The sequence below is a fragment of the Alternaria burnsii genome (genome assembly GCF_013036055.1).
Source record: "Alternaria burnsii strain CBS107.38 chromosome Unknown 752, whole genome shotgun sequence".
Taxonomy (NCBI): domain Eukaryota; kingdom Fungi; phylum Ascomycota; class Dothideomycetes; order Pleosporales; family Pleosporaceae; genus Alternaria; species Alternaria burnsii.
In genome coordinates this window covers 228,638-256,593 of record NW_024066114.1, presented here as the reverse complement: position 1 = coordinate 256,593, position 27,956 = coordinate 228,638, and the positions used below count along the sequence as shown (strand labels likewise).

General features: G+C 51.3%; 11 protein-coding genes across 11 annotated transcripts; 7 read left to right on the top strand and 4 right to left on the bottom strand.

Annotated features, from left to right (window-relative positions):
• Positions 1-6: 6 nt before the first annotated feature.
• GT037_006173 (s-adenosyl-l-methionine-dependent methyltransferase) lies at positions 7-6,024 on the bottom strand (the record flags this gene model as incomplete). Its single annotated transcript, XM_038931220.1, has 6 exons — positions 7-1,417; positions 1,472-1,563; positions 2,350-3,822; positions 3,880-4,085; positions 4,703-5,371; positions 5,430-6,024. Coding segments are annotated over 6 exons (4,446 nt in total), but the record flags the coding sequence as incomplete, so codon positions are not given.
• A 1,673-nt stretch (positions 6,025-7,697) lies between these two features.
• Positions 7,698-8,598, top strand: GT037_006172 (uncharacterized protein; the record flags this gene model as incomplete). The annotated part of the gene is made up of 3 exons (XM_038931219.1): positions 7,698-7,875; positions 8,094-8,513; positions 8,573-8,598. The coding sequence occupies 3 exons, from the start codon at positions 7,698-7,700 to the stop codon at positions 8,596-8,598; spliced, it is 624 nt and encodes a 207-aa protein (XP_038785716.1).
• Positions 8,599-9,198: 600 nt separating this feature from the next.
• GT037_006171 (extradiol ring-cleavage class iii subunit b) lies at positions 9,199-10,246 on the top strand (the record flags this gene model as incomplete). Its single annotated transcript, XM_038931218.1, has 2 exons — positions 9,199-9,697; positions 9,750-10,246. The coding sequence occupies 2 exons, from the start codon at positions 9,199-9,201 to the stop codon at positions 10,244-10,246; spliced, it is 996 nt and encodes a 331-aa protein (XP_038785715.1).
• A 162-nt stretch (positions 10,247-10,408) lies between these two features.
• Positions 10,409-12,383, bottom strand: GT037_006170 (multicopper oxidase; the record flags this gene model as incomplete). Its single annotated transcript, XM_038931217.1, has 4 exons — positions 10,409-10,758; positions 10,854-11,203; positions 11,271-11,986; positions 12,039-12,383. 4 exons carry the CDS (start codon positions 12,381-12,383, stop codon positions 10,409-10,411), a joined length of 1,761 nt encoding a protein of 586 aa, XP_038785714.1.
• A 998-nt stretch (positions 12,384-13,381) lies between these two features.
• Positions 13,382-14,684, top strand: GT037_006169 (plasma membrane iron permease; the record flags this gene model as incomplete). Its single annotated transcript, XM_038931216.1, has 5 exons — positions 13,382-13,406; positions 13,479-13,944; positions 13,995-14,295; positions 14,350-14,381; positions 14,435-14,684. The coding sequence occupies 5 exons, from the start codon at positions 13,382-13,384 to the stop codon at positions 14,682-14,684; spliced, it is 1,074 nt and encodes a 357-aa protein (XP_038785713.1).
• Positions 14,685-15,339: 655 nt separating this feature from the next.
• GT037_006168 (uncharacterized protein) lies at positions 15,340-15,952 on the top strand (the record flags this gene model as incomplete). The annotated part of the gene is made up of 2 exons (XM_038931215.1): positions 15,340-15,447; positions 15,509-15,952. The coding sequence occupies 2 exons, from the start codon at positions 15,340-15,342 to the stop codon at positions 15,950-15,952; spliced, it is 552 nt and encodes a 183-aa protein (XP_038785712.1).
• A 315-nt stretch (positions 15,953-16,267) lies between these two features.
• Positions 16,268-17,155, bottom strand: GT037_006167 (flavoprotein oxygenase; the record flags this gene model as incomplete). The annotated part of the gene is made up of 1 exon (XM_038931214.1): positions 16,268-17,155. The coding sequence occupies one exon, from the start codon at positions 17,153-17,155 to the stop codon at positions 16,268-16,270; it is 888 nt and encodes a 295-aa protein (XP_038785711.1).
• Positions 17,156-17,769: 614 nt separating this feature from the next.
• On the top strand, positions 17,770-18,947 carry GT037_006166 (uncharacterized protein; the record flags this gene model as incomplete). Its single annotated transcript, XM_038931213.1, has 3 exons — positions 17,770-17,917; positions 17,972-18,815; positions 18,869-18,947. 3 exons carry the CDS (start codon positions 17,770-17,772, stop codon positions 18,945-18,947), a joined length of 1,071 nt encoding a protein of 356 aa, XP_038785710.1.
• Positions 18,948-20,054: 1,107 nt separating this feature from the next.
• GT037_006165 (poly polymerase) lies at positions 20,055-22,047 on the top strand (the record flags this gene model as incomplete). The annotated part of the gene is made up of 5 exons (XM_038931212.1): positions 20,055-20,209; positions 20,257-21,524; positions 21,578-21,692; positions 21,741-21,872; positions 21,954-22,047. The coding sequence occupies 5 exons, from the start codon at positions 20,055-20,057 to the stop codon at positions 22,045-22,047; spliced, it is 1,764 nt and encodes a 587-aa protein (XP_038785709.1).
• Positions 22,048-22,823: 776 nt separating this feature from the next.
• On the bottom strand, positions 22,824-23,898 carry GT037_006164 (uncharacterized protein; the record flags this gene model as incomplete). The annotated part of the gene is made up of 2 exons (XM_038931211.1): positions 22,824-23,012; positions 23,077-23,898. 2 exons carry the CDS (start codon positions 23,896-23,898, stop codon positions 22,824-22,826), a joined length of 1,011 nt encoding a protein of 336 aa, XP_038785708.1.
• Positions 23,899-24,721: 823 nt separating this feature from the next.
• Positions 24,722-27,216, top strand: GT037_006163 (dead-domain-containing protein; the record flags this gene model as incomplete). The annotated part of the gene is made up of 2 exons (XM_038931210.1): positions 24,722-26,419; positions 26,470-27,216. 2 exons carry the CDS (start codon positions 24,722-24,724, stop codon positions 27,214-27,216), a joined length of 2,445 nt encoding a protein of 814 aa, XP_038785707.1.
• Positions 27,217-27,956: the final 740 nt, after the last annotated feature.

Below are 27,956 nucleotides of genomic sequence, written 5' to 3'. Positions count from 1 at the left end.
ATGTATCTATGTACTGAAGTCGAAGTCTTTGAAAAGATCTCTGAACACCACACTGCCACCACCACCATCTAGACCTGTCGATTCAATATCACGCCTCTTCTTCTTTCTCTTCACATCGACAACCCCGTCAAAAAGCTTAGCCGTAGAATGTCTGCCTTTGACCAAAATACTTTTCCGTTTGTTTCCGTCTTTCTTCAAAGTACTGTGCGGACTAAGGCCATCTTTGAAACTTTCGTCTTTTCTCTTTCCATGATAGTAATCATCACGATCACTCTCGTTGACAGAAGCGCTTGGCAGACCCATATGTCTTATCGTCCCAGAATTGCTGCGCGATGTGCCACCCAATTTGACAGACGATCTGGTATCAATCGTCTTGATCGATTCTGTAGCAATAGACTGCGTGATGATTGGTCGTTGATGGATAACGGTTTCATCTTCTGTTGGCGAAGGAACTGTTAGTCCAACGTCATAATCGATCCAGGGTGCCACTTCGTGGATGTTGATTCCAGGGAATGTGCTGATGGATGTGTGTGCACTACTGGTATTTGAACCAACTGGGCTAGCTTTTCCGCGCTGTTCGCTCTGTAGATTGTCGGTTTTTCCGTGTCCTTGATGATAATGAGTGTTTGTGCGGATGAGCGATGCGGGGACGGCGAGGGTGTTGCTTTTACCTGCTGTTGTGGCTGCGAGAGTAAGAGGGTCGGTCTTTGGGATGGATTTGGGGGAGAGTATGACCTCTTTCTCGAGCATATGGACGTGGGCTTCTTCGTCGAAGTGGAGATGTTTGAAGACAGCCTTGCGGCGAGAGTTCAAAGAGGTATCCTCGACGACCGGGAGAGGCGCTGGGAGCACTGGAGGAGCAGTTTTGAGGGGTATCGAGAAATCATCTTTGATAGGTACCACGCTTGGTTCTTTACGCTTTCCGTCTCGGTTCACCTTGCGCAGGCGCTTGTATTCGGCGTAGTCGTCTACTTCGGTTGCGGTAGGCCGTTTGGTGACTATGTCCATAGGCACGGAGTCTGTACGTTCGAAGTTGACGTCGAATAGGATATCGCCTTCCTTCCATTGCTCGCCGGCGAGATCACTACTTTTTGCTTGTTTTATGGACCATCCTTTGACGCTATACAAGCCTTCATATCTTACACCAGCCTTTGGGCCCCAAACGCTGTTGATACTGTGGCTGCGAAGTACTCTTACAGGATCACGGCTTTTGGGAGTGGCAGAGGTCAGACGAAATTTGCCTTTGTCGGTTTGTGGTACGCGATAGGTGAAGCGCTGTTCAGATGCGGCTTCGATCTCACCTGTATCCTTGAGCAGTAGAGCATAGGCGCCGTGCTTGTCGTACGTTGTGCCACCGTTACAAGCTTCGAGCCCGATGATGCCAGCATGGTGTGCGAACAATGGGTTGATCCACCATCTGCAACGACGATCAGCATAAACAACTATCGGAACGGAGCGTCAGTAGATGTACTGGCCAGCTACGAAACCCAGGTCACCCAGCCTGTGTGAGCGCCTGGGATGAATCTTCTCAGGACATGTTTCGGCCCACCGCTTGAGCAATGCCTACAGCCGACAACCATCAGTTCAGTATCGAAGATGGTGTGTGCCTCCATTGCATACCTCCTGGGAGTACTCATGTATGCTCGCAATCCCTTCGAGGCGTCCTCCTCTCCCGTATAAAAACGGATGTATTTCACTGAACGGCCCAAATTTCGCGGTCCATATGTCGATTATCTTGTCGCAGTCGTCGCATAATCTGCTGGGCCATCGCGTCGCTACTCCTGCTATGTCTTGAACAGCTTTGTGTATTCCGGTCGCTCGTAAGACGGAAATCGTCATGTCTTGTGCATGTTGGAGAGCGACGAGGGTCTCGTGGAGAGTCAACACATCGTCCGGATGAAGAACGTTGGGACCATCCCGAGCGACACGCAAGTCCAGCTCATCGCGGATCCATCTCGCTATGTGTTTCAATCTTGGACGGGAGAGATCGGGTTGTGCTGGAGGCGTGATTGGGATGGTAGCAGTAGACACAGTCCGCGGGCTGGACAGGCTGTCACGGACGGTTTGCGTCATGATGAATCAGCGAAGTCAGTGTACAGGATTGTGTTGCATCGACTGTATGTGGAGAGTTTGACAAAAGGAAAAATAGGTAAGACTGCTCTATTGAATAGCGCAATGAGAAGAAGTTGTGGGTAATTGTTCAAAGCCCTGGTATACTATCCAGCTGAGAGTCAAAACACAAGCTGCTCTTTCCTTGAGTTTTTAGCGACTGCCTGGGTAGGCTACGCTATCGGATTTCATTCCTCAGTGTTTGCGCTTCTTCTTCTTCCTCTTTTCCGACCCTTGCACTGTTCCTGTCTCTACAGGCTCTACTTTCTCTTCAACCTTTTCATCACCACTAAACCCATTCCATTCCTCATCCTCGGCAATCACAGCATCAGTAATTCGTGTCGAGTCCTCGCTGCCATCTCGAACAAAGGCAGCAACGAAGAAACCCATCGTACCTTCTTCCGTGCCCTTGTCGCATCGAATACAAGCTTCTAGCACATCACTCTTCGAGGATTCATGTACATCAACTTCTAGCTTCTCGTCCTCCCAAACACCTCGTCTATACCACTTCTTCATTCCCTCGACCTGAGCATCGCGCTTCAGAATTGACCACCCCCGTTCTTTTGCAATAGAAGATGCTAATGCCTGGAAGACAACACCCTCGTTCTCTTCGAAATGAATTGAACAGGTCGAGTAAGTGATTTTATGTGCGCTCGCAAATCGCATAGCATGGGTGAGGATGTGGAGCTGGAAAGATGATAGAGCTGCCAGCCGCTCAGAGAGCTTGCCCTGCATTGATGTGTCTGTCTCTTCAGGAGTTGAGTCATCCATGTCCAAGTCAAGGGTTGCTGAAGCCTCAGCCTTGCTTGTTTCATCATCTCGTTTTCGCTTCTTGTCTTTCTTCTCGGGCTTTGGCGCCACTGGTCGGCTGTTAGGCGTTTCTGGTAGGTGCATTTTGATAGCGTCGTCTCGCCCAACTATACCGGTACCAGAACAGCTTGGATCGAGCAATATAGCACCCACATTGGCGTACTCGTCAGACCCAGGCTTCGCAGCGATGAAATCACTACTGCCTTTGACCTGAACAATGCTGTCCGCTGACGCGAGCTTGACCATCTTCTGCAAAGTGAAGGACCTGCCCTTGTCGCGTTCGAATGCGATGACCTTTTGTTCGTTACCGGGTTGTCTCCTGTCAGATACGATAGCCGCTAGATGCGTTGTCTTATTTCCTGGTGCTGCTGTCGCGTCGATAACATCGCCATCATCCGGCTGCGGATCTAACAGATAGGCAGGAAAGCATGAAGCTTTATCCTGAAATATGATCTGACCCTTGGTATACGCGATCGACCTGCTCAGATCGATCTTGGACGGTAGGGCAAGTAGGTTTGGTATGTTCGGGTCTTCGTAGTATATTTTCGACTTCTTAGGCGCAGACAGCACTTCGCTCAGATCATTCGTCTTCACAAATCCGGCAAATGTTGTTGAAAGCTGTTGCTGTAACGTCGTCTTTACAGTGTTGACGCGTACCCACCGTGGGTGCCGACTCTTGGGCGCATCGCTGTCGTCCTTATCAAGCTCGCCGTCGTTCACAGCCTCTCTGAAAGCCTCTATGGTCGCGTATCCGTATCGTATGCGGGATTTGGTGAGTTCGGCGCTTAGGCGGGCTTTATGTCGAGTTATTGCGAGTCTAAGGACATGGCTGGTGGCTGCAGCAACGCCGTTTTTCGCAAGCAACAGGTCGTGTGTAAGAAGAAGAGCGAGTATTGGGGTAAGCTGTACAAGGCATGGTTAGTGAATGAGCGCAATTTAACATGTTTGACGATAAGCTACCTTCCGCTCCTCTGCAAGCAATCTTGTCTTTTCAATCACATCTTTGAGCACGATGGACCATTTTGACGTTTCCGCGATGAGGGCAAACAATTGGCCAGGTGTGCTCTTCAAGTCTTTTTTGTTGTATATCCGCGACTTCAGAGATCCACCGGTATTCTCTGTGTTTGCGAGGACCGCCGCGGCTTCGTAGTAGAGTGACATGGAAGCTGTCGCATGCGACGAAAGAGTCGCGAACTTTTTGGCGTTAAGACCGAGCTCCGACTATTTCCCCACACATTTCCGCGAGCCCTGACCGCACGCGACTTTGACCTGGTCCAGACATGCTTTCTACTCCACTTTCATCTAGGTGAGGAATTGCAAAAAATCCTTGGTTTTGTATGGTTTCCAAGGCAATGAATATCTCATGGTGGTACTAATCGTATTGTAAACCTGCATCCGTCTACGGTCATTTGGCATTATCATAACTCGTCGACCAGCATATCGCAACGCCATAGTATGCGTTTTCATGTCATGTGAAAAGATATCCAACGCCATATATGGCCTTCATCTGATAATGTTGTATTTGGATTTGCACCAGAGTGCACGAATGCCGCAGGCAGAATATTGGAATTGCAAATTGCAAGGGTATAAATCGACTATTGTAGGCCTCATAGACGAGTCGTCTATGCCTTCTTAATCCTCTCCTCGTAGGCTGACCAGGCGGCCTTTCGGTATCTCTCTGCTTCCGACTTGCGATCTTGAGCGCGCACGATGCCTCGTCCGACGATGATAACGTCGCAGCCTTGCTCGAAGATCAATTTGCGCGGAGTGTTGTATTGCTGACCTAAAGCGTCGCCCAGCTTCTTGCCTTCCTGACCCGGCGGCGGAAGCTGGCAGCCCGGTGTCATGGTGATGAAGTTGTCCTCTGGTTCAGTGTTCAAGCTGTGCTGAGCAATGAAGCCCATGACGAACTCGTGACGGCTTCGAGCGATCTCGACAGTCCTCTTTTGGTATTCTGGTGTCATAAGATGGCCTTCGGAGCTCATCTCCGCAAGCAACAGGAGGGACCGGAGGAAAGGTGGTGGGCCAAGACGAACGAGCTCGGTAGCTACGTCTAGGTTGAAGACTTCTTCGCTGTTGGCGTTGGGCTCTGGACGAGGTGATATGCTCTCCGTCCGCATGGATATCGAGGTTGTCACGCTCACAACGCTGTGCTTCCGGTCGGCAGCCTTGATGCTCAGCCGTCTCTCTTCGCCCTCCATCTCAATTGGCGACTCGATTGCCGAATCGCGTGCCACAGGCTCCTCTTCTTCATCGTCATCATCGGCGCCGTTGGATTGTCGCGTGGCAGAAATCTCGGTGTTTACAGATGTGTTGTACTTGGCAATGGTCGCGTCGGCAGCTTTCTCGAGCGCGGTCACGATGGCTGGACCGGGGATGACGTGGGCGTTTGTGATCTCGGCCCAGAGTGCGATTCGGTGGTGTCCAGAAGTGTACTGCTTCTGTACGGTTTCTACGGGTGCATTAGGGACAATTGCCCGGTAGGAACTACAGGCTCCAGCGTGACATACCACCAATATCCGCAAACTTTCGGTCTTCGAAGATAAGGAACCACTTGCGCTTTGCAATTTCCCTCAGTGCCTGGGCTGTCCTGTCGGACCAGTCGGTGACAATGTCGCAGTGCGTCTTGAGCAGGCAGATTGAGTCACCGACATCTTCTGCCAGTTGTAGGAGTTCGGCTGACGTCTCGACATCGGCGGAGAGGCAGAGGTTGGTCTGCTTGACAGATATCAGGCTCAGCAGGTACGAGGCCAGGGGTCCAGTCGTGGGGAGGGAGGCGCGCGCACGGTACGTGCTGGTGAGACTCGGGTGGGAAGACATGACGGCGATCGTTAACGGTTGAGGGACGAAAGCCGGATTTTGGCTTGTGTGGTTGAAAAGGGCCGATGTGTCTTCAGCGCGTGTGAAGGAGGTGCAGGAGATCGGCAGTGTCGTCTCGTTTGGCGGACGTCTCTTCGCGGGGATGGTGAGGGGCAGAGCTGGCGACGGGGGAAGGAGCGGAGGAGGCGTTTGGCAGGTGCGAGGAGGCGTGTTATACAAGAAAAAGAAAGCAACCCAGGGAGCGACGGAAATAGCAGCCAAGTAGGAAATATAGAAATTGGAAAGCTAGTGTCGACGGTCCCGTCGTCGAGTACGCGAGCACTGCGAGACACTGAGCACAAAAATTGCGCCTGTACCTGGCACGGCCCGCTCAACGCTGGTCGCAGATCCTGCCTAGACGCGCATTCGACCCGAAACCGTCGTGCACTGCAGCCAGTTCCTCCCCCCAGCGCGGCCATTAGACGCCAGAACTGCCATACAGGCTGCGGCATGCCCGTTTACCGCTCTGAGCACTGCTTGGCCCTAGACATGCACCGCCTGCACTGACCGGACGCGCCTCCACTTGCTCGACATCGAGACTCGACGATGCAGTGCCACCGCTCCAACCGCTTCCTCCGCTTCGTCTAGACCTCGTCTTCCCGTCCTGCCTCTCTGACCGCTGCCCAGGGCCCGTCGGCCATATTCCTTAGCGTTCCCAGCAATCCAGCTGCCCAGACGGCTGGCTGCGCATATTGCTTCCTCCTGTCATTACTCCAGCCACCATCCCACTGTATACTGCATCATGCAGTGCCCTGCGCTCCGAGTGCCACGGTAGTGCTGCTGCCAGGCACCCCGCAGCAACTCTATCTCCTATCATAACTGACTATGCCTCTTCCTCGCCGACTTGCTCAACCCCAATTGCGCCGCACCGAGACGTGAACACGTCGACTCGGCACCTTGACAACGTCGTCTGGACGCTTGCAGCTCGCGCCGACGCTGCCTATTCGTGTGCTGCATCGGAAGGTGGGGCCCCAGACGCTACATCGTATCATGCCTGCATCGCGAACCCCGACAATGTGATAAGTAGGTCGGTCCGTAACTTGATTGTCGATATTGCCTTCCGTCACCCTGTACTTCGCCCGGCTCGGAAGGATATCCCGTTGCTATTTCAATACGAGCAACCTTCTTGCTCCGCTTCGGTACGATTTGTTCCATATATCCATGACCAGCAGCAATGTCACCCGGGACGATATCAGAGCACACGCGGCGAAAGCACATTCGTGAATATGGTTCCTTAACACGCCATGTCAATGATTCTATACATCAATTTTCTGTACACTCTCTGGCGATTCAATGCTTTCTCGCCATGTTTTTCTTGTTCATAATCTCCAGCATAGGATGTCACAACTATGTTAAAAGTCCAGTCATAAAGATATACCCTATATCTCGAGCCACAATGCGGAAAACCTCATTGTTTGAATTGCACCGTACTGAAGAACAAGTACACTAAAGGTGGACGCTTTGGCTTTTCTCTCAAGTTGATAATATAGACGTTCGTCAATACCTTCACCGTAAGTTTCAATGTTCACGGCTATTACTCAAAGATACTATTGTTTCGTGTAAGCACACGTCCTAAACTAATTCTTGGATGAGACTTCCGCATTGGGACGTCACTATGCGAAGCGAAGGACGCAGTTCATTCTCACCTCGAACAGGTGAGAGCAGAATGAGGACGACGCTTCGGCGAATCAGAGCGCTGGAATCCGGATATGGCAGTCCAGGTGCAATCTCCCGTTGACCGTGTGCACGAATTCCGACTTCACTGCGTCGTTTTCCAAACATACCAACCCCGCTTCCATTGCCTCACAACAGCTTTCTTTTTCTCTCCTTCTACTCAGAGTCACCGATTTCTTCTGCCCGCATTTGCAGCTTCGCGGCTTCTTCCTTCATCTTCTACACCTAACGACTACATCTTCACAATGCCGCCTAAGAAGGACGCCGCTGCCGGAGAGTCCGACGCCCTTTTGGTAGGCTTCACAAACAAGGAGACCAAGCTCTTGGCCGCTGCCTTTGTCAGCTCCACTGCTCCAGATAAATTTGACTATGACATTATGGCTACGTTGACCGGCAACACTTCTGGCTCTCTCAAGAAGATGTGTACGTAACCTTCCATTACTGGCACCAGTCAAAGTGTTCTCCAGTCAGAGTTACCCTCGAGGTACACCCGGCCACGTTGTAGCTGGAGGTGCAACGTAGACATCGGCGTATACCTTCAGGGAATGTCTACGTGTCTAGTAGTACGACCCAGACAACACGGGCTCTTTCTTATCAACCTGCACTCCAGATCTATGCTAACATCACTTTCCATCGCTTAGGGCCGCCGGTAAAGAAGAAGGCTGTTGAGGGCCATGCTTCCTTCGCCGCCTTCCTTGGACAGGCTGGTGTCGCTGCTTCCGCAGCTCCTGCTGGTGGAGAGCCTAGGCCCAAGCCCCAAGCTCCTGTCAAGGTCGTCAAGAAGCGCAAAGCAACCGATGAGGTCCCCGAGGATGCTGAAGACAGCGCCAAAGACCTTGATCCTCCCTCTGCCACCGAAAAATCTGAGGGTGACAAGTCAGACTCCAAGAAGAAGAAGGTCACTGCTGCCAAGAAAGGAAAGAAAACCCCAGATCAGAAGAAGGAGCCAGCCAAGGGCAAAGGACGTCCCAGAAAAGCTGTCAAGAAAGAGGAATCGGCATCCGAGGAAGAAGTCAAAGATGGTTCTGTCGAGAACTCCGCTGATGGCGGTGGTGGTCCTTGTAAGTTTTATTTCAACAAAAGATTGAGACATTGCTGAGCAAGGCTGACTGTGACTTAGGCGGCGAGGCTGAAGACGACATCTGAGACGTTCCTGATCGCTGACTGTATTCATACCTCAAGGGGGGATGCTTCTTCGTTGCGCGCATGAAAGCATCAAATGTCCTCTAGGTATATGATGTTCTGTCGCTCGGCGCAAGGAGTTCCTGGATGGTATGACATGGAATGATATGATACCCCTGGTTGGGGCTATGATGGCTCTCAGAACTTACATTGATCATGACATGCACTTCGTGTGGTCGAATCAACGATAATACACTCAACTCACGTATACTCTTAATATGCCATGATTGCTGCATCATACACTCTGTGAATGGATTCGCGACTGTACAGCCTACCAAGTGTGCTTCTCGACAAAATGCAAGCTTGAACATTCCAAAATGCGTAGGACCTCGGATGCTGGAACACGTCGGCGCGTTCCCACGTGATCGGGAAGCCGCAAGCCGACACGCCGCCAGGCCTCGTCGGCACAATTCCGCGCTCTCAAACCACATCTTACAAACCGTCCAACATGCCACTTACACACCAGAGTCATGCCCTAACAATACAAATGCCGAGCGCCACAAGGCGCTCTCTCCTTCACAACATGCATATATACTGCGTCCGGTCTCTACCGCAGCCAAGAATATGAAAATCGTTCGTACCTCATCGTTCCTCGCAACATTCTTCGGCCTCCAACAAACAACTTCCGCGGAGCTCTCGTCTAGCAACACGACCTTCAATCCCCTCCAAGGCATCCAACAGTTTCCAATATCGTCTTACAGCGGCAACATGACACGCCTCGCACCTGTCATCTCGCTCTCGCACGGCGGAGGTCCTATGCCTTTGCTCGGAGACCCATCGCACGCCGCCATCACCAAGTCGCTCAAGACAAAGGTGCCCAAGATACTCAAGCTGGGAACATCTGAAGCCCCAAAAGCTATCGTTCTGGTGACTGCGCATTGGAGTACAAGCAAGGTCACTGTCTCCAGCGGCTCCAAGCATGAGCTGTTGTACGACTACTACGGCTTCCCACCAGAGTCGTACAAGATAAAGCATGATGCGCCAGGAAGTCCTGAGGTCGCTGAACAGGTGGCGCGAGCCCTGAAGGAAGCCGGTATTGAATGTGAGAAAGATGCCAAAAGACGTATGTCCTCTCAGGTCCCTTCGGCTTAGCACATACTAATATACTGTCAAAGCATGGGACCACGGCGTCTTCGTTCCCATGAAACTCATTGACCCTTCGGCCACCACTCCCATAATCCAACTCTCAGTCCTCTCTTCCGAATCCCCCACACAGTCCTATGCCATCGGTCGCGCTCTCTCCACCCTCCGCGCCCAGAACATCGCCATCATCGGGAGCGGCTTCGCTACCTTTCACAACCTACGTCTCATGTTTGATGGCACATCGCAAAACCCTGAGTTCAAGGCTCTGAACAAGGAGTGGAGTAAGGCTGTTACCGATGCTGCCATGACAGGGAGCGACCAGGAGAGGGAAACCAAGTTTGAGCATTGGAGGAAGTGGCCGGGGGCTTACACCATGCATCCTAGAGGTGGCGCAGAACATTTCTTGCCATTGGTAGTTTGCGCGGGTGCGGCTGGGAAGACAAAGGGCAGGAGTTATGCCGATGATTTTACGGGAACGGATATGTGGAGTTACTACTGGGAGGAAGGGCATTCGCTGGGCTGGCTGTAAGTTGCGACATGTTTGGCTGTATGGAAGCCGTTAGACTCGACAGTACAAAGTAAAGATGTATCGTAGATCTGGCAGAAAATATCATTGGCTTCGTTCATACTTTACATTGGTATCATTACTCCCATACACATCGAGCTCCACCCACCCTTTCTCTATCACTCATTATCCGCTGATAGGTCTCATTCCATACCAGCCAATGACACCCATCCCTGCAAAAGCACTCAAACAACTAAACACCAACGCCACGATGCCTCTCGCTGTAAAACCTTCTGGTAATCTTCCTGGACTCTTGTTCTCACCCGTAAGATCTGAGTAGTCAACTGTATTTCCTGCTGCGTTGCCGTGTGTGGGTATGCGGCCAGCTTCGCAAACGTCCCAGTGTGATTGTGGGATGGAGTTGTTTGACGAGGAAGAAGAGAGCTGGTCCTGAATGGCAAGCGGTGCTTCAATCATTGTGGCGGTCAATCCAGAAGCTACATGCCATTCTATGTGACAGTGAAACAGCCATACACCTATAACTCACGTCAGTCTCCAGTCATCTGCAAACCAACCACCCCACCTATACTGGCACGGGAATGCATGTCTCCATACTCGAAGGTTGACTTACCAGGATTATCAGATCGAAACCGCAGAACAATATGTCCGTTTGGTCGAACGAGAATAGTATCACGTCGCATTGGTGTTGGATGTGGGTCTGGAGCACTGCCTGGGTCGTAGAAACCTGCGTCATCGGCACTGCGGGTTACCACTTGGAAGACGTGGCCATGGAGATGGAAAGGGTGTTTCCCAGGATCATCGTTGTTCAGCACAATCTCCACGACTTCGTTCTGAGCAAGTACAAAGGCGTTTGTGTTACTACCGTAAATGGTCGGGTCTGTAGCGTTGGGACCAGTGGAAAGGACGGTGTATAACGTGGGTACTTTGGGGCTGACATAGGTAACATCGTTGAAGAAAGCGCTGGATTGGATTAGCCCTGTCCTGGCATCACAGAATGTAGTGTGCAAGGCAGGTTTGAGAAACTTACTAATTCGCCCCATCATCCAAGTTGTCCATCTTCAAGTCCAGAGTAATTGACCGATCAACATGATCAAACAGTTCCTCCTTATCGTACGGCACCAGAGCAAAATCATCAAAGGGTTCCAATGCCTCGACCTCCTTTGGTGTTGGTAGCTCCTTGCTATCGTCGTACACAAGCCAGCCCGTGACATTTGGATTTAGACCTTCTGGTACAGCGTCGAATAGGTCCTGATCCATGCTTCCGACAAAAGCAAAGTTGGACTTGGTATCATTCTTAGCGGTGACAAGGACGCTATATCGTTGCGCCGCGGTGAGATAAATCATCTCTGCGTCCATCGGTTCGGTGTACACGCCGTCGACTTCAACAATGCGCATGGTATGGTCTTCGAACCAAACGTACTGCGCAGCGAAAGCGCCCATATTGACCATCCGGAAGAGATATGTTTTTCCAGGCTCTATGCTGACAGTCAAATTCTGGGTATCGTTCAACAGTGCCGCTTGAGGTACGGGTTCTGCGCCCGAAGGATTGGCGATATTGATGAATTCTGCGAGAAGGTTGTGCATGAGATCATGATACCAATCAGAAAGCGTTATAACAACCTCTTCGTCGTAGAGATCTTTGTATGGATCTTCAGGATCATGTACAATAAGAGGACCTCGAATACCATCTGGATATTGGCCGCGCTCATGGCTGTGATACCAATATGTGCCCGGTTGGTTGACCTGTACTAGTGAGAAATTGGAACCACTTTCCCTCGAACATTACTAAACTCACAGTAAAGTTGTAGGTAAAAGAGCTACCTGGAGGGATCCCACACTGTGAAACAGCTACTGGACCATCCATGTGCGTAGTACCATTCATGTACAAGCCGTGGAAATGCAGACTCGTAGACTCATTCCCCAAGGAGTTCTTGACATTGACAATGACTTGGTCGCCTTTCGTAACGACTATAGCTGGCAGAGGCCATTGTCCGTTGATGCCAATGACTGGTCGTGTTTGCTGGCTGTCGGGATTCGCGTGGACCCACCCTATGTCGAAGTCATGCGTGACAGTCGCACAAGATGTGATTGATATTATTAGTGAAAGTGGGAGGAGAAAGTTCGATAGTGAGATTGCCATGATGGCGTGCGAGGAGAGTACTGGAGACTGGAATTTTTCGGATCCTGTTACGGGCGATCAAGCTGCTTGGAGTACGACTCAACCTAGGAAGCTCTTGTGCTACCATTCAAGTTAATGCCGATGCAAGAATGCACTCGTCAAACACATGAGGTAAGATGCGACGTGCGGAGATCAGATAAGACGACCTAAGTATTCCGACCCCCACCTCTTCGAGCCATCATGTTCGGAGCCGACTTATCAGATCATCAGCTCATGTTCTCGACGGGGGCTGGAGGCGGCCACAAAGTGTCGCAAAGTGGGGCATATGTGTTTTCTCCTCATGAACTAGGCTCAGGAAGGTTTGACGTGTGCAATCGTCCCTGCATCATGTAGAATTTTCCTGTCTCAAGGCAGCGGCAAGCGAGTTCCTCTACCTTGATTTGCTGTGTGGAGAGACATTCACCGGCGATTATCGGTCCATCTGATAATCTGGACCATGATCGACCCAGGTATCAGGGTAAGCGATGGCGCCGAAGGACCAACAAGCCCGCACTAGCCTGCGCTACAGAGTCTTAATCTGATTAGGCGCGCTGGGCGTGCGGAGAGGATAATCGCTCATGCAGAGGAGTTGGGCTCTACAGAATGTGTACTGAGTCCTTTTGTTCATCGGTTGAGTTATGGTGGAACGTGAAATTGTTGCATTCGCCCAATGACATCAACGCCAGAAGAACCTGACTACATATCTTATTGATGCGGCCTCAGCAACACAGCTATCCTGAAGCATGATCGGTCCGTCGTGATACCGGGAGGTAAACTCAAATCCAAAAGCAGGGTCGTCGTGCATGCCCGACTTTCGGCTGTTGTCTAGCGCCATCTATACGAACGGCAGGCACATGTTAGCACACCCTCTTCTTCGGGAATCTCTGCATGTCCCTTCATCTGATTAGATCCCCTCCTTTGTCCTTTATCTACACTCCAGCGGAAATAACAGATTCAGCAAATCTGGTAGTCTGTTCAAGATGCCAAACGTCTTTGCTGTGCCAGGTGCGTCTGCAAGAACCGTCATCCTTGACTTCGTAACATGAGTAACGCCGTCTTTGTCTAACCTCAACCAAGTTTTCTTCATCTGCTTCCGTGAGTGTCTAGAAACGAGCATTATCGTCTCCGTGCTTCTGGCGTTCCTCAAGCAAACTCTTGGTCCTGAACATGATGCTGTTGTTCACAAACGACTTGTTCGACAGGTCTGGTACGGTGTCGGCGCGGGTATTCTGATCTGTCTAGTCATCTGTGCTGGAGTCATTGGTACTTTCTACACGGCTGGACGCAATACCTTCGACAAGGCAGAAAACATTTGGGAGGGCGCTTTCGCGATTCTTGCAAGCGTCATCATCACTCTAATGGGAGCTGCCCTACTCCGTGTTAGCAAGTTGCAGGACAAGTGGCGTGTGAAGATTTCCAAGGTCCTCGAACAAAAGGACTCGAAACTACCTATCAAGGGCAGACTAAAGCGATGGACTGAAAAGTACGCCATGTTCATTCTGCCCTTCGTTACTGTGCTCCGCGAGGGTATTGAGGCAGTATTGTAAGTACTTCTGTTTCACCTTGAATAGTAGATGCTAAGCAGACAAACAGGTTTATTGCAGGTGTCGGACTGGGCGCACCGGCGACCAGCTTTCCTCTCGCCGTCATTTGTGGTCTGGGTGCAGGTGCCTTGGTCGGATATCTCATCTACAAGGGTGGCAACAAAACCTCTCTGCAGATCTTCCTCGTCGTCTCCACATGCTTCCTTTACCTCGTAGCGGCTGGCCTATTTTCCAAAGGTGTCTGGAATCTTGAACAGAATGCTTGGGTCAAGCTTGCTGGAGAAGGTGCAGCAGAAGCAGGTGCAGGGCCGGGTAGCTACGACATCAGGAAGAGTGTTTGGCACGTCAACGTAAGTTTTTGTCATTACTGGTCTTCTGGGTTTGTGTGCTGACTGCTACGACAGTGTTGTTCGCCACTAGAGAATGGTGACGGCGGGTGAGTAAATTTCTCATTTTGGTTGAGTCTTATCGCTAACGATTTCGTCTCAGTTGGGGTATCTTCAACTCGCTCTTTGGCTGGCAGAACAGCGCAACGTACGGGTCCGTCATTTCATACAATCTCTACTGGCTAGTGGTTATTATTGGCTTCGCTTTTCTAGGCTGGAAAGAGGGAAAGATGGCGCCCTCTCAGCATGCGCAAGTCGAGAGTATCGCTTCCAGCGAGGAACGTGAAACCGCGGGAAAGAAGAACAGCGGTGAAGGCATCATGACTACCACTGCTGTGAGAGAAGTGGAGTAGGCGGTTTTAGGGATCCCCAATTCGGATCCTGAGGCTGTACAATTGCGTGCTGAGTATTTATGGACATGGTGGGAGGCCTGGCCGTCAGCAAGGAAGCTTGTTCTGGACAAAACAGCCGCTAATGCAATCCACTCTAAACGAAGCTAAGGCCGCACACCCCCATGGCCCCCAAGACACCGCCCCTGAATATCATCCGAAACCCCTCAGATTGCCTCTTCGCAGTTTGCGCATCGAACGCGTGTCGTTGATCTTGGATGTGGGTCCCGATTGATGGTTTGTGTGGAACTGCTAATCATGGAGACGTTGAATAGATTTCTAGATTACTGTCTAGTAAGCCCTTCTCAACGGTCGCGCTACTTTGAAAAGAAATACGATCCAAGACAGCGCAACGGCAAGATGACGGGCTGACATGATTACCCATGCTCGGGAACCGAGTTTCGTGGCGGAGCATTCGTGTTCTGTGTTGATGCACAATATTGAAGTATACATAAGTGGAGGCCAGCTGCTCTCCCACGCGCTTGCTCACTTCTACCTTCTCGCTTTTGCCTCGTGTCAATCATCGCTTTTTCTGTATCCTTCAGTCCACTTTGACTTCGGACGTCATTTGTCTAGAAATCTCCCGCTACGCGTTAAACCAATTCACAATACCGTAAAGATGCAGTTCAAGAATCTCGCAATCCTGGCTGCCGCTGGCACTGCCGTCGCTGAGTTCGCTATTATCACCACACCTATCCCCACCAATCTGGGCGAGGTTCTCACAAACGTACGTTCCTTGATCTACGCGTCCTCTTTCTCAAACCCCTAAAGCTAACCTATTTATTCAGGCCGATGGATACGCCTCCTCAGTTCTCAACGAAGTCTCAATGGGCCTCGCATCCCTCACCCAAGGCTCCGCTCTCTCTGCTGCAGCATCTGCCCACAAAGGCCTCGCATCCTTTGTCGCTACAGCATCATACTCCATTCCCAGCGAAGTCACCAAAGTTGGTGCGCTTGAGACTTTCTCCGAGACACCAGCGTGGTACAGTGCGCTCCCGAGCGACATCAAGAGCTACTACGACAGCTACAACGCCGAAGTTCAGAGGCTGGTCAACCAGGCTATTCTAGGCGAGAACGGCACTACTGCGTCTACAACCAGGTCGGGATCCGGTGGTGCAACGGGTGCCAGTGCGAGCGCGGGCCCGAGTGAGACTGGTGCGGCCATGGGTAACATGGTCGGCATGATGGGTGCCGGTGTTGCCGCGGCCTTTGCGGGTGTCATGGCTCTGTGAACGTCGGGGTGAATTGTGCAAGGGTGATGGGTAAGGTTGGGACTTACAGAGTATGCCGTTATACCTTCTATTGGCTGCCTTTTGCCGGGGATGTGGTTTGGTTAAGAGGAAGCATGATGCCCATGTTTGTACTTGAGTTTTAGTATGATACCTCGAATTCTTTTCTTCAGACGCCTGGATCCGAAATGAAAGGCATGTTCTTCACAAATCCGCATCTATTGTTCGCCGTCTATCTTCTGCATCTATTTAACCAATATCTCTTTTGCTCAGAGACCGTAGATGAAGTCAACAAATACCAAGCAGACCTTAGCCCTACTACAGTTGACTCTCGCCCTTCGGCTGCGCCAGCTTCGCAACCTCGGGATCCTTGGTGACTTCCTCATAATCCGGTCTCGGCAGCTCGAACGCCTGGGTCACTCTCGCATACGTGATTCCACCCAGCCTAGAGACCGGCTTAAGCACAGCAGGATCAACAAGCACGCCCTGCTTATCAATAGCATCCTCCCTGACCCAAAAGTTCACCCCTTCCACAAACGCTGTAACACCCGTCTTTTTGTCAGGCGTAGCAGGATTCTTGCTTGTCCATTCCACCGTATCAACAAGCTTTCCTTCAATACTGAACACGGCCTCTTTCACGCGATCAGGCTTAACATACTTGCTCTTCTCCGCATGCAACCCACTGAACGCCCACTCACTCACACCGACTGGCGCGTTTATACTCGTATAGTTGGCTGCTTCGATGTACTCCTCAGTGATGATGTTGATGACAGCCTCCTTGGTCTCAATGAGATTCTTTAGTGTATCCTTGGCTTTATCCATCCCACCGGCAAATCCCAAAACGAACATTGGTGGATCATGGTTTACGAGGTTAAAGTAGCTGAATGGAGCAAGGTTTGTGGATTTTCCATCTGCACTGATTGTTGAGACGAAACCAATGGGGCGGGGTACAATCGCGGAAATGAGTAGCTTGTAGTTGTGTACTACAGGTCTGCCTTCCTCATAGGGGTTGATAGAACGGTGTGACTTTTCCAAACTGGAGGGCTCATTGGAACCAGATCCGGTCTTCCAGTCGGGCTTTGGGGTTTGCGTGTAGTGAAACGATGATGTTGCGTCAAAGGGTGGGCGGGAGGCTTCGACAGCTTTGAAGTCGCCGTGAGGATTGCGTTTGATCTCCTTTTCGGCGTCTGCTCGTCCGGATGCCATTGTGGAAGAGGGGCGTAGCAAAAACTTGTAACGGGACGTTGCGATGGTGCTGCGGACTTGGTGGCTGAGCTTGGCTCTACTAGTGATCACGGGAATGATGTTCTTATACGTCGACATTGTAGCTGCTGTTTAGTCAAGGATGATCAATCGCGCAAGAAAGGTGCTCTACGGCAATTGGCGGATATAATTCCGAGCCTGCATAGAGACATGAGGATAGCCGCGGAAGCGTACCGAGACTTTTCAGGCCCCCATCGTAAACTTCTTGCGATGACTGCAGGGATTCAGAAACTTCTGTGTAAACTGAAGCTGTTGGCAGACGTATATTCTTGGCCCGTATGGAACGTTTAGCTGTTGTCATCTCCACGGTTACACTCGGCGCTCTCCAACAGTGAGCGTGATTGGTAACGTCATGTACCCCACCATACCTTCCAGCTACCCCGCCATCAACGATAACGACACTAGTGCTAAGTGGCAGTCCTGTCACGGAAGCTGGAAGAGGTGAGAAGGAAGCTTATAGATATGCTGCGCGACCGTGCACGATAACCTGTCTGACATTTGACTTCTGCTGTCCATAGCTGTCTACAATTCCATCCTCTGAACATATTCCAAACAAAATGTCCTCGGGTGATGATTACCAGATCTATAAGCTTGGGAACTTCAAGCTCAAGTCTGGTGGAGAGATACCAGATGCGTTTATCGCCTACAAGACGCTAGGAGACCCATCGCTTCCGGCTGTCATATACCCAACATGGTATTCTGGGAGTATGTGCAGTTCAATTGGAGCTTAGTTGGAGCGCTGCTGATCCCGCTATATAGCGATATCCGACAATATCTGGCTTACAGGCTCGGACAAGACACTTAACCCTTCCCAGTACTACATCATCATGCCTGCATTGTTCGGCAATGGCCAGTCGTCGTCACCATCAAATATGCCAGATCTCCGCCCATTCCCAGAAGTGCTGTTTTACGACAACATACGAGCGCAGCATGAGCTTGTTACTAAACATCTGGGCGTGAAGCATGCTCGTGCTGTTCTTGGTTGGTCTATGGGCGCGGGACAGACGTATCAATGGGCGACGCAGTTTCCCGACTTTATGGATCTCGCAGTACCATTCTGTGGGAGCGCAAAGACGAGCCTGCATAACCAGGTTTTCCTAGAAGGTGTCAAGAGCGCCTTGTATGCTGCTCTAGGGACAAGCTCTGCAGGTGTCGCAAAGCCAGATCTACAAACTGCTCAGGGAAAGAACGTGACTTTCTCATCCGAGACCCGAGAAGCTGGATTGAAGGCTCTTGGACGCGTGTACGCCGGCTGGGGCTTCTCTCAAGCATTCTATCGTGAGAAGCTATACGAGACCGCACCTACGCTCGGGTTCAAGAACCTGGACGACTTTCTTGTCAACTTCTGGGAAGCTTGGGCGCTTTCCAAGGACCCAGAGAATATGCTAGTCATGGCACATACATGGCAGGCTGCTGATTGCTCGCAACAAGAGCCGTACGATGGTGACTTTGAGAAAGCGATGAAGGGTATCAAGGCGAAGACACTAGTCCTGCCAGCGAAGACGGATCTTTACTTCCCACCAGAAGATTCCGAAATTGAAGTCCAGAATATGAAGCCGGGCGTTGGAACACTGAAGATATTCCCCTCTATATGGGGCCACTGGTATGTCCCTTTCCCCAAAACGAACGCGTGCTTGGAGCTGACCATCGAAACAGGGCTGGTGGGCCAGGTCAATCGACGGAAGACGTAAAATGGCTTGACGCGGAGATCAAAGACTTCTTTGCCAAGAACTAGTTCCGCAAACTACGCCACTTGATTGAAGGGCAAAATCGAACGCCCTTGAACGGCTGCCTAGTGGGAGGTGCTCGATTGTTCCCTACAACGACGCGGTACTCTTTTTCGGCCAATCTGATAGCCTCAACTACCTTGAAACGATCTTTGCTGCCATGGCGTTCAATGACATATACATACTCAACGGTCCAATTTAAAGCTATAGGTATGGCTTCTTTGAGGGGAGGAACCCCTGGTTTTTCTAGTAACCCACTTGTGAGCAATGTGTGAACCATCACTGTTTTTGTGGTCAACATCTTGAGCTTATCCACGCGAACCTGGCTCTTCGCTTGCCCCACAGAAAGGTGAGGCGTAAAAGGCCGTCGGTCTGCTTTTACTTCGGGGAATTCTTTCTGCAGGGCCGCGTGAAGCTGTTGGACACTCTGGGTGGTAGGACCCAACCAAACAGTTGTGCTATTGGGTCCGTGGCGAAAAACTCCTGGAGGATCCGCCTCGAGTGATATCTGGAATGGCCGTATGTCTTTGATAGCGTTTACAATACGTGCACGTATGTCGGGCTTGAGAGTTGACTGCGAGCCGTTGCCATGCCTGCTAGGCTCAGAAGGCTCAGAAGGCTCAGATAAAAATGGGTATAACAGATTGATGTGTGCAGGCCATCGCTTGAAATGCTTGTCGTGTGTACCTCGAACTCGATCAATTGGCGCAGCGATGCTAGATGGAGGTAGCAAGACCAGCGCAGTCTTGTAAGTGAGATGTGCGGGTAATGATTTGGCCATGCCTGATGGTGAATCAGTGAGGCGTGTTGAAGATAGGCTGGGGACGCGTCAATGCTGGTGTTGAGCCACAGTGGCGCGTTGGGGGCTTGGCAACGGGCTGCTCCCAAGACAGATGCATGCTCGACTTCTGATGTCGCATTCACTTTCCAGACTGCAACTCGGGAAAGATCGCGTCGCCATGTGGGAGCGCTGAATCTTTCATCACACTCATTTCCCAGCCGCCTTTCACGACAACCCTCGTCGACACGCGCATTGATTGCAACTTCCTTTGCGCCGCTCGCCGCAGCACCCCCGAAGTTGCGCGACTCTGCAGCCCCGATTCTCGACTTTCACCATGGACGGTCAGAAGAAGCCCACCCGGCAGTTTGGTGTCACCAGCGCCATCTCCGAGGCTGCGCCCACCGAACACGACATCAAGCTGAACGACAAGCTTATCGAAACACTCAAAGCTGAGAATGTCTTCGAGACTCCCGAAGGCAACCGCAGGAGGTAAGAGGGCCGTTGGGCACACGATTGCGCCAAGCTAATCTTGTCAGGGAGGAGGTGATTGAGCACATCCAGAAAGTCGTCGAAGAGTTTGTCCGTCGCGTCGGTAAACAAAAGGGTGTTCAGCAGTCTGTCCTCGATGCTGCCGGCGGCAAGATCTTCACCTTTGGTAGTTACGCTCTCGGCGTCCACGGTCCCACGTCGGACATCGATACTCTCGTTGTCGCGCCCAAGTTTGTCACCATCGACGAATTCTTCAAAAACTTCCCTCCGACCTTCAAAGAAATGTCAAACACGGAAGACATCACCGAATTCGTGCCCGTCGAAGATGCCTTTGTGCCGATTATCAAGATGGAATATCGCGGTGTGAGCATAGATCTACTCTTCACGTCTCTGCCCAAGAGGTCGTCGATACCCAGGACTATGGAGACGATTGAAAAGAAGGACCTCGAGGGTCTCAGCGAGTCAGCGACACGAAGCGTCAACGGCACACGAGTAACCAACGAGCTCCTGGACGCGGTGCCACAAAAGGTCAGCTTTCGACATGCGCTGAGGGCTATCAAACTCTGGTCGAACCGCCGCGGCATCTACGGAGCAGTCTTCGGATACCCTGGTGGTGTCGCGTGGGCTATCATGGTTGCGCGCATCTGTCAGCTATATCCCATGGCCAACGGCGCCACTATCGTTTCCAAGTTCTTCAGCTTGATGTACAAGTGGACCTGGCCGCGACCCGTCATGCTGAAACACATCGAAGAGGGCGACTTGGGTCTTCGTGTATGGAACCCCCAGGTCTACGGTGGTGACCGAGCTCACCTCATGCCTATAATTACACCCGCATTCCCTTCCATGTGCGCTACCCACACGGTGATGCCATCGACACTGCGCATCATGAAGGAAGAGTTCGGACGAGCGGACAAGATCTTACAACACATCTTCTCAGGTGCCAAGGACTGGGATTCCCTCTTCGAGCGCCATTCCTTCTTTACCAAAGACCACAAATACTACCTCAGTGTTGTGGCCGCGAGTCGCAGCAAGGAAGCTAACTCCACCTTCTCCGGACTCGTGCAATCGAAGATTCGTCACATCGTCAAGGGCATCGATGATGGACAGACAGGCATCGATACAGCGCGCCCTTACATCAAATACTTCGAACGGTACCATCGCTGCAAAGACGATCAGTTTCATGAGGTCACGCAGGGTTCGCTTGACTATATGATACCAGCATCTGAAGTACCTGCTGAGGGGACGGAGCCAGCCAATGGCGACACCCACATTATCTACACGACTACTTTCTACATTGGTCTCACTTTACCTCCAGGTAAGCATTCTTAGTCTGCTAAGTCTCTTGCCTATGTCTGACTGTTTGTGTAGATGCTACAAAGTCGCTCGATATCTCCTATCCAGTGAGTCAGTTCAGGAGTTACATCACCGACTCCGACCTCTACGACGACAAAACCATGTCGGTCAAGGTGGTTCATACCCGCAAGTAAGACCCTCACCTTCACTCATGTCCAGACCTCTGCTGACTTGCTAGCACTGCGCTTCCCGATGACGTTTTCGAGAAGGGAGAGACTCGGCCGAAGAAGCCCAGCAAAGACAAGAAGAAGAAGGACGCGAAAAGTGCTAAGCGCCACTTCGCCGATACGGGCCTTGACGTGCGTGACTCGTGCCTCCTCAAATCCTCTCGACGCTTCCCCGCGCCGGAGAGCAATCTTACGTTACCATGCTAACCATTGTGCTAATATAGGACAGCGAGCATTCAGCAGCAAAGCGTCGACAGTCCGAGCTTGCTACCAATGGAGTGCCTACTCCAACGGCAGCATAAGCTCCCTCTCAGCTAAGCTAGCACATGTTCGCTATTTCTCTTCTCTATCATTCACTTGATATTCCATGGGTTTTCTGACATTCTTCATTTCAGTTCTGCCTGCACTACCGAAGGTGCGGCTCGTTAGCAACCTGCCTGCCTGATCACGCAGGTCCTCATCGACTCAAGACGCCTCCGGAGTTGCGACTCGACGCCGCATCAGGTGCGTATCAGTACTTCCGAGGGCCTCTAACAAACAAAACCAGAAAAAAAAAGTAGGAAAAGATTGCACCCAAGCGAGTCACAAAAACACTACAAGAAGGTTTGATCACGCACACTTTACTTAATGCATCACCCCCGTTCTCGAGTTGACGTTGGTTGGCGTTCAAAATGCATCACACGGCGTTTGTGAATAGCGGGACAGGTGGTATTCGTCCACGCAATGGAGTCACAATCACCAAGGGGGGCGATCAATTTGCTTTACACCACACGAGGAAAGTAGGGTATTTGTGGCCGCGAATCGGGATTCTGTAACTAATACGCAAATTCTGTACACCAGAAATCTAAAACATTTGAAGCCTAGCGGCTTCTATAGATTCAAGAATGATGTCTTTGTGTAATCGGAGATGTAATGTAGTAAATGTTCTGCACAATATGGTTCGATAAAGATACCACCACACATACTCAAGCCTGGAACAACCCACACCGGGGCGCTCTGTACGCATGTCGCAATTATAAATCATGTAGCAATAGATGTCGCATCGTGATCATATCGGTCGTAACCATGTTTCCCCAACACTGAGTGATGACCACTCATGACGTGGCAGCAACAGTACCGGCAGTACCACCCAGTCCAAGGATACCGTCCATTTCGCAAGTAACAGTACCGACATTCTGCCAGTAAGGCATGTCACGAATGTAAGGCACTTCGGCTCTCTTAGCGCCGGTCAAGGCTGAAGCGGCACTGGCCCAGTTGAAGTACTTGTGGCAACCCACACAGAACTAGTCCGCTCCGTTAGCCAAAGATGATCTGACACGAGAAAGATGAGAAGTGGACCTCACTCACCATACTATCACATCCTCCATCCTTTTCAATGACCAACTGACAATTCGGACACCTCTTTCCATCCAGCTTTTGCATATACTTGAGTGTATCTTTTTCCTCTTCACTTATCTTCTCGTCGACATGCTTGGCCGCATACTCCGCACATGTAACGTCTTTATGCCAAGCAACAAGGCACTGGGCGCAAGATCGGAACGCACACTCGTGACAAGTAACTTGCGGGTACCCCGCCGCTGCCGTGTCTGGTAGACCAATTGCATTGCACGTCGGCGATGGACAAGTGAGTGGTGCTGGACTTGCAGTTTCTTTCCACACCTCCAACATTTCCATGTTGAATTTCTCCAGTGGAGCGCCGGGCGGCATATAACGTAAGATGAACTCGTGGGACCAGGGTACTGAGCAACCAGGTTCTAGACAGCCGGTGCCGATTGTTCGTACGCCTAGTGTATCCATCTTGGCAGAGAGAAAGTGCCCAATGCATGCTTTACAGACAGGATCGACTTTCCGTTTGCTGGGGTTACGGGCTAGATGGGCGACACAGGCGAATGGGACGTCTGTTGGTCGCCAGCGACCGCGCTTTGGAGGAACCCATCCTACGAATTGGTCTGTGGGCTTCTCCTCGATGCAAATGCGGCATGTGAAGTCGGTTGGGGGTGGTTTGCGTGGCTTGGGACCGGGGGTTGGCTTGCGCTTTTTCGCCCAAGGATCTGCACGCGGGCGACGTTTCTTGGTGACCTTGGTTGAGTTGGCCTTCGTAGCTGCTTGTCTGGTATGGGATCGTAGGACTCGGCTGCTTGTTGAGGGTGGTTTGACGGCTTTGGGCATTGTGTGACGTTGTGGTCAGTGACGTATTGTTGCAATCTCAGTTGATCGCTATGGCTAAAGCGGTCGAATGGAGTGAAGAGTGTGACAATGGAGATTTACAGGCTGAGGATTGACTGACAAGGCTAGTTATATGAGGCTGAGGCTGCAGCTGACATCAGTATAGCGATGCCGGAAGGCGGCATGGGTGCCTGATTCTTCACTTGAATTGACAGGCAGTGACTCATGGGAGGTCTTCCGTTCGTTTGTAGGAAGTCAGTAGCCTGAAATCTCGAAGTATGAACCCGCACATGCTGCCAGCCTGACGCATGATTGACTACTCAATAGATAGGTTATTGGATGAAGGTTAGCAGTTGCAGTATCCACGTAAGAGTAACTACAAGGCAAGCTACTCTGCAACAGGGCGGGTTCAAGTTATTGCGACATGCAGTATCGTGAAAGGCGCGAGTCGTCAGTCGTCATTGGACCATGTTGGTTTGCCGCAAATGTCTCTGATCCAAGGATGCCTGATAGGCAGTCAACACGCTAGTCACAACCTGCGCAGCTCCCGAGTTTGGACGACCTCTACACGAGAGCGGCTGCAGCGGGCGTAGTGTTCGCAACAAACGTGCTAACTAATTAGAAGGGTGCGAGTATCTTCACCACGCGGTATGGTATGGTGTTCGCTACAAGTTCGAGACCCACCCCCTCGTAGTGGTTGCAGCGACGCTGCTTAGCGCGACAGGGGTGTGCTGAGCACAGATCCCCCGAGCCCGAACTTTTTTTGCGACGCTTGTAAATGCTGAACTTTCATAAACGTGACGATTCATATTGATGTCACGCAATTATGGCGCCAAATCTTGACGACGATTTCATCTTCACAATCTCCGACCACGACGATGTTTCCGACGACGGTGGCGCCGACGACGACGCCGCTGCGGCGACGGCCAAACTAGCTGGAGCTGGGAAGAAGAGGAAATACACCGAAGATCCAGATCTCAACGTGAAGCCCAAAGAGGTCGCGTCCAAGAAAGCAAAGAAGGACAAGAAGAAGAAGGGGAAGAAGGGGAAACAAGCCGACGCAGAACCAGAGCTCGAAGAAGATGGCGATGCGATGCCAACACCAGGCGAGGACGTCGAACAGAACGACGACATTGCTAGCGACTTCGAGTTCGCAGTCGGCGACATAGACACTGGCTTTGTGGAGGAGTTCGATGGTTGGGGCAATGACAATGGCACAGTGGCGCAGGAGTCACAGAAGAAAGGCAATGCAGTCGACGTTGATGATATCATTGAGCGAAGACGGAATAAGAAGAGCGCACAAGCAGCTATAGACGCGGAGTCGCCAGAGGGCTCAGTCAACGGTGACTTCGAGGGTTTTGGCGACGATGATGAGCTCATGGCCGAGGACGGGTTTGGCATGGGCGCAGCAAGCGACTCTGAAGACGAGGAGGATCAAGATGAAGAGGCTTCAGGTGATGAGGGCAGTGGAGGCAATTCCCAAGAGGACGACTCAGACGACGAAGCAGAGGTACCCCACGTACCGCATCCCATGGACCTCGAGGGTGCCGAGACAGAAGACGAAGTAGAGAGTGAGCAAGAGGATGCTGTCGAGGCTAAGAAGGCAGCTGCTTTCTTCGCGCCAGAAGACAGCGTACCTATCAAGAAGAAGAAGGGCGCGAAAGGCAGCCCAGGGTCCTTCCAAGCAATGTCACTCTCGCGACCCATCCTACGAGGTTTGGCATCTGTGGGTTTCACCGAGCCAACGCCTATTCAAAACAAAGCAGTTCCCATTGCGATGCAAGGCAAGGACGTTGTGGGAGGAGCCGAAACTGGTTCCGGTAAAACGGCTGCTTTCCTCATCCCTATCCTCGAACGTCTTCTCTACCGCCCAAAGAAAGTACCTACAACCCGTGTCGCTATCTTCATGCCTACGCGTGAGTTGGCGGTGCAATGTTTTAACGTTGCTACCAAGCTTGCGTCCTTCACCGACATCACTTTCGCATTAATGGCTGGTGGTTTCTCAACGCGCGACCAAGAAGCTGTGCTGAAGACACGACCAGACGTTGTTATTGCCACACCTGGTCGTTTTATTGATCACATGCACAACACAGCTGCTTTCCAGGTTGAGCATCTCGAGATTCTCGTCCTCGATGAGGCTGATCGTATGCTCGAAGAGGGTTTCGAAAGCCAACTGACTGAGATTCTGAACACCATTCCAAAATCGCGACAGACCATGCTTTTCTCTGCTACGATGACAAGTTCGGTTGACAAGCTGATTCAAATTGGTATGGACAAGCCGGTGCGTCTGATGGTCGATGCCAAGAAGCACACTGTAGCTGGTTTGACCCAAGAATTTGTGCGATTGAGGCAAGGCAAAGAAGACAAGAGACTTGCGTATCTGATGTACATCTGCGAAAAGATCTACACCGAGAAAGTCATTGTCTTCTTCAGGCAGAAGAAGGAGGCGCATAGGGTGCGAGTTGTCTTTGCTCTGTGTGGGCTCAAAGCCAGCGAGCTTCACGGTAACATGAGCCAAGAGCAGGTAAGAAATTGTAGAACGTCCGAAATATGACACAATACTAATAACAACAGCGTATTCAATCCGTAGAAGCCTTCCGTTCAGGCAAGTCGGCCTACCTACTGGCTACCGACGTTGCCTCACGTGGTCTTGATATCAAGAACGTCTCAACAGTCATCAACTACGAAGCACCGCAGAGCCACGAAATTTACCTGCATCGTGTCGGTCGTACCGCTCGTGCTGGACGAAGCGGTCGGGCCTGCACGCTTGCCGCAGAACCCGATCGCAAGGTTGTCAAGCAAGCCGTCAAGGCTTCTCGCGACCAGGGCGCCAAGGTAGTCAGTCGGCAAGTCCCAGTTGAAGAGACTGACAGGTGGATGAAGAAGATCAAGGACCTCGAAGGTGAGATCGAAGAGGTTCTCGCTGAAGAGAAGGAGGAGCGTGCCATGAGCATCACAGAGCGTGACCTCAAACGAGGTGAGAACTTGATACAGCACGAAGATGAGATCAAGGCCCGACCAAGGCGCACATGGTTCGAGTCTGAGAAGGACAAGATGGCAGAGAGGGAAAGGGGTGCTGCCGCGCTCAACGGGCAGGCCGGAGGATCGGTCAAGGGCAAGGAGAAGAAGAAGAAGCTCAGCGGCAAGGACCGAAAGAAGCTTGAGATGAAGGATGTCCGAACAGAAGGCAAGCTGTTCAAGAAGGGCAAGGCTGATCGAGGCCTGAGTACCGGTAAAGCAAAGGAGAAGCAAGCTCACGCGAAGAGCAAGTCCAAGAAGATTGCGGCGAAGACTGGTTCGTTCAAGGGCTTTAAAGACTAGATGTTTTAGTTGTTAGTTTCGTGGCTGAAAGTATATCCTAATGATACCACTTTGCATCAATATGCAGTAATCATTCATATCAAGTGAGGCTATCGTTGTACTGCCTGATGCCATCATTCAGCGATACTCGTTCTGAGAGACGTTTATTCACTGAGGGAGGCAAGTAGTTTGGTCCGCTCGATGATGGGTCTGATGTCTGATTGATCTCATCTGCCAAGCAAGCCCCTTTTTGGTCTAGGCGGATAACCGGGAGCTGGCGGACGAACATGGCAGATTTATGGGCTACCTCAATTTCCAGGCACCACTTACTTTACTGCCACCTGTTTTTGACACGTACACTCCTTTCAACAAAACTCACATCACCTGCTTCTACCGTTTGGCCTTACTCTTTTGCAATCACACTTCCTACTTTTGCATTTGCGACAGGGTTCGTTATCAGCTCGGCTTATCGGCGGCTTATTCGACAACTTTCTAGTCTGGACCCGCTCAGCTTCAACAGCTATTGCAAGCTCGACTGTGTTTGTTAGCTCTTAGCACGCTCGCCTTCAACTACGCTGTAATTTCATACTCAGCCTGCGAATACGTATCGTTCCACGTCATCCTCGGACGATTTCCTGCAGCCTAGTACTCCGAGCATAAGCAAGGCGCGCATACGAGCCTCGACTCCTTCGAATAAGCGCAGCGGGGCACACCCGTGTACAAAGACACGTCGTGATAGCGGACTTCGACATCGCAGTCAC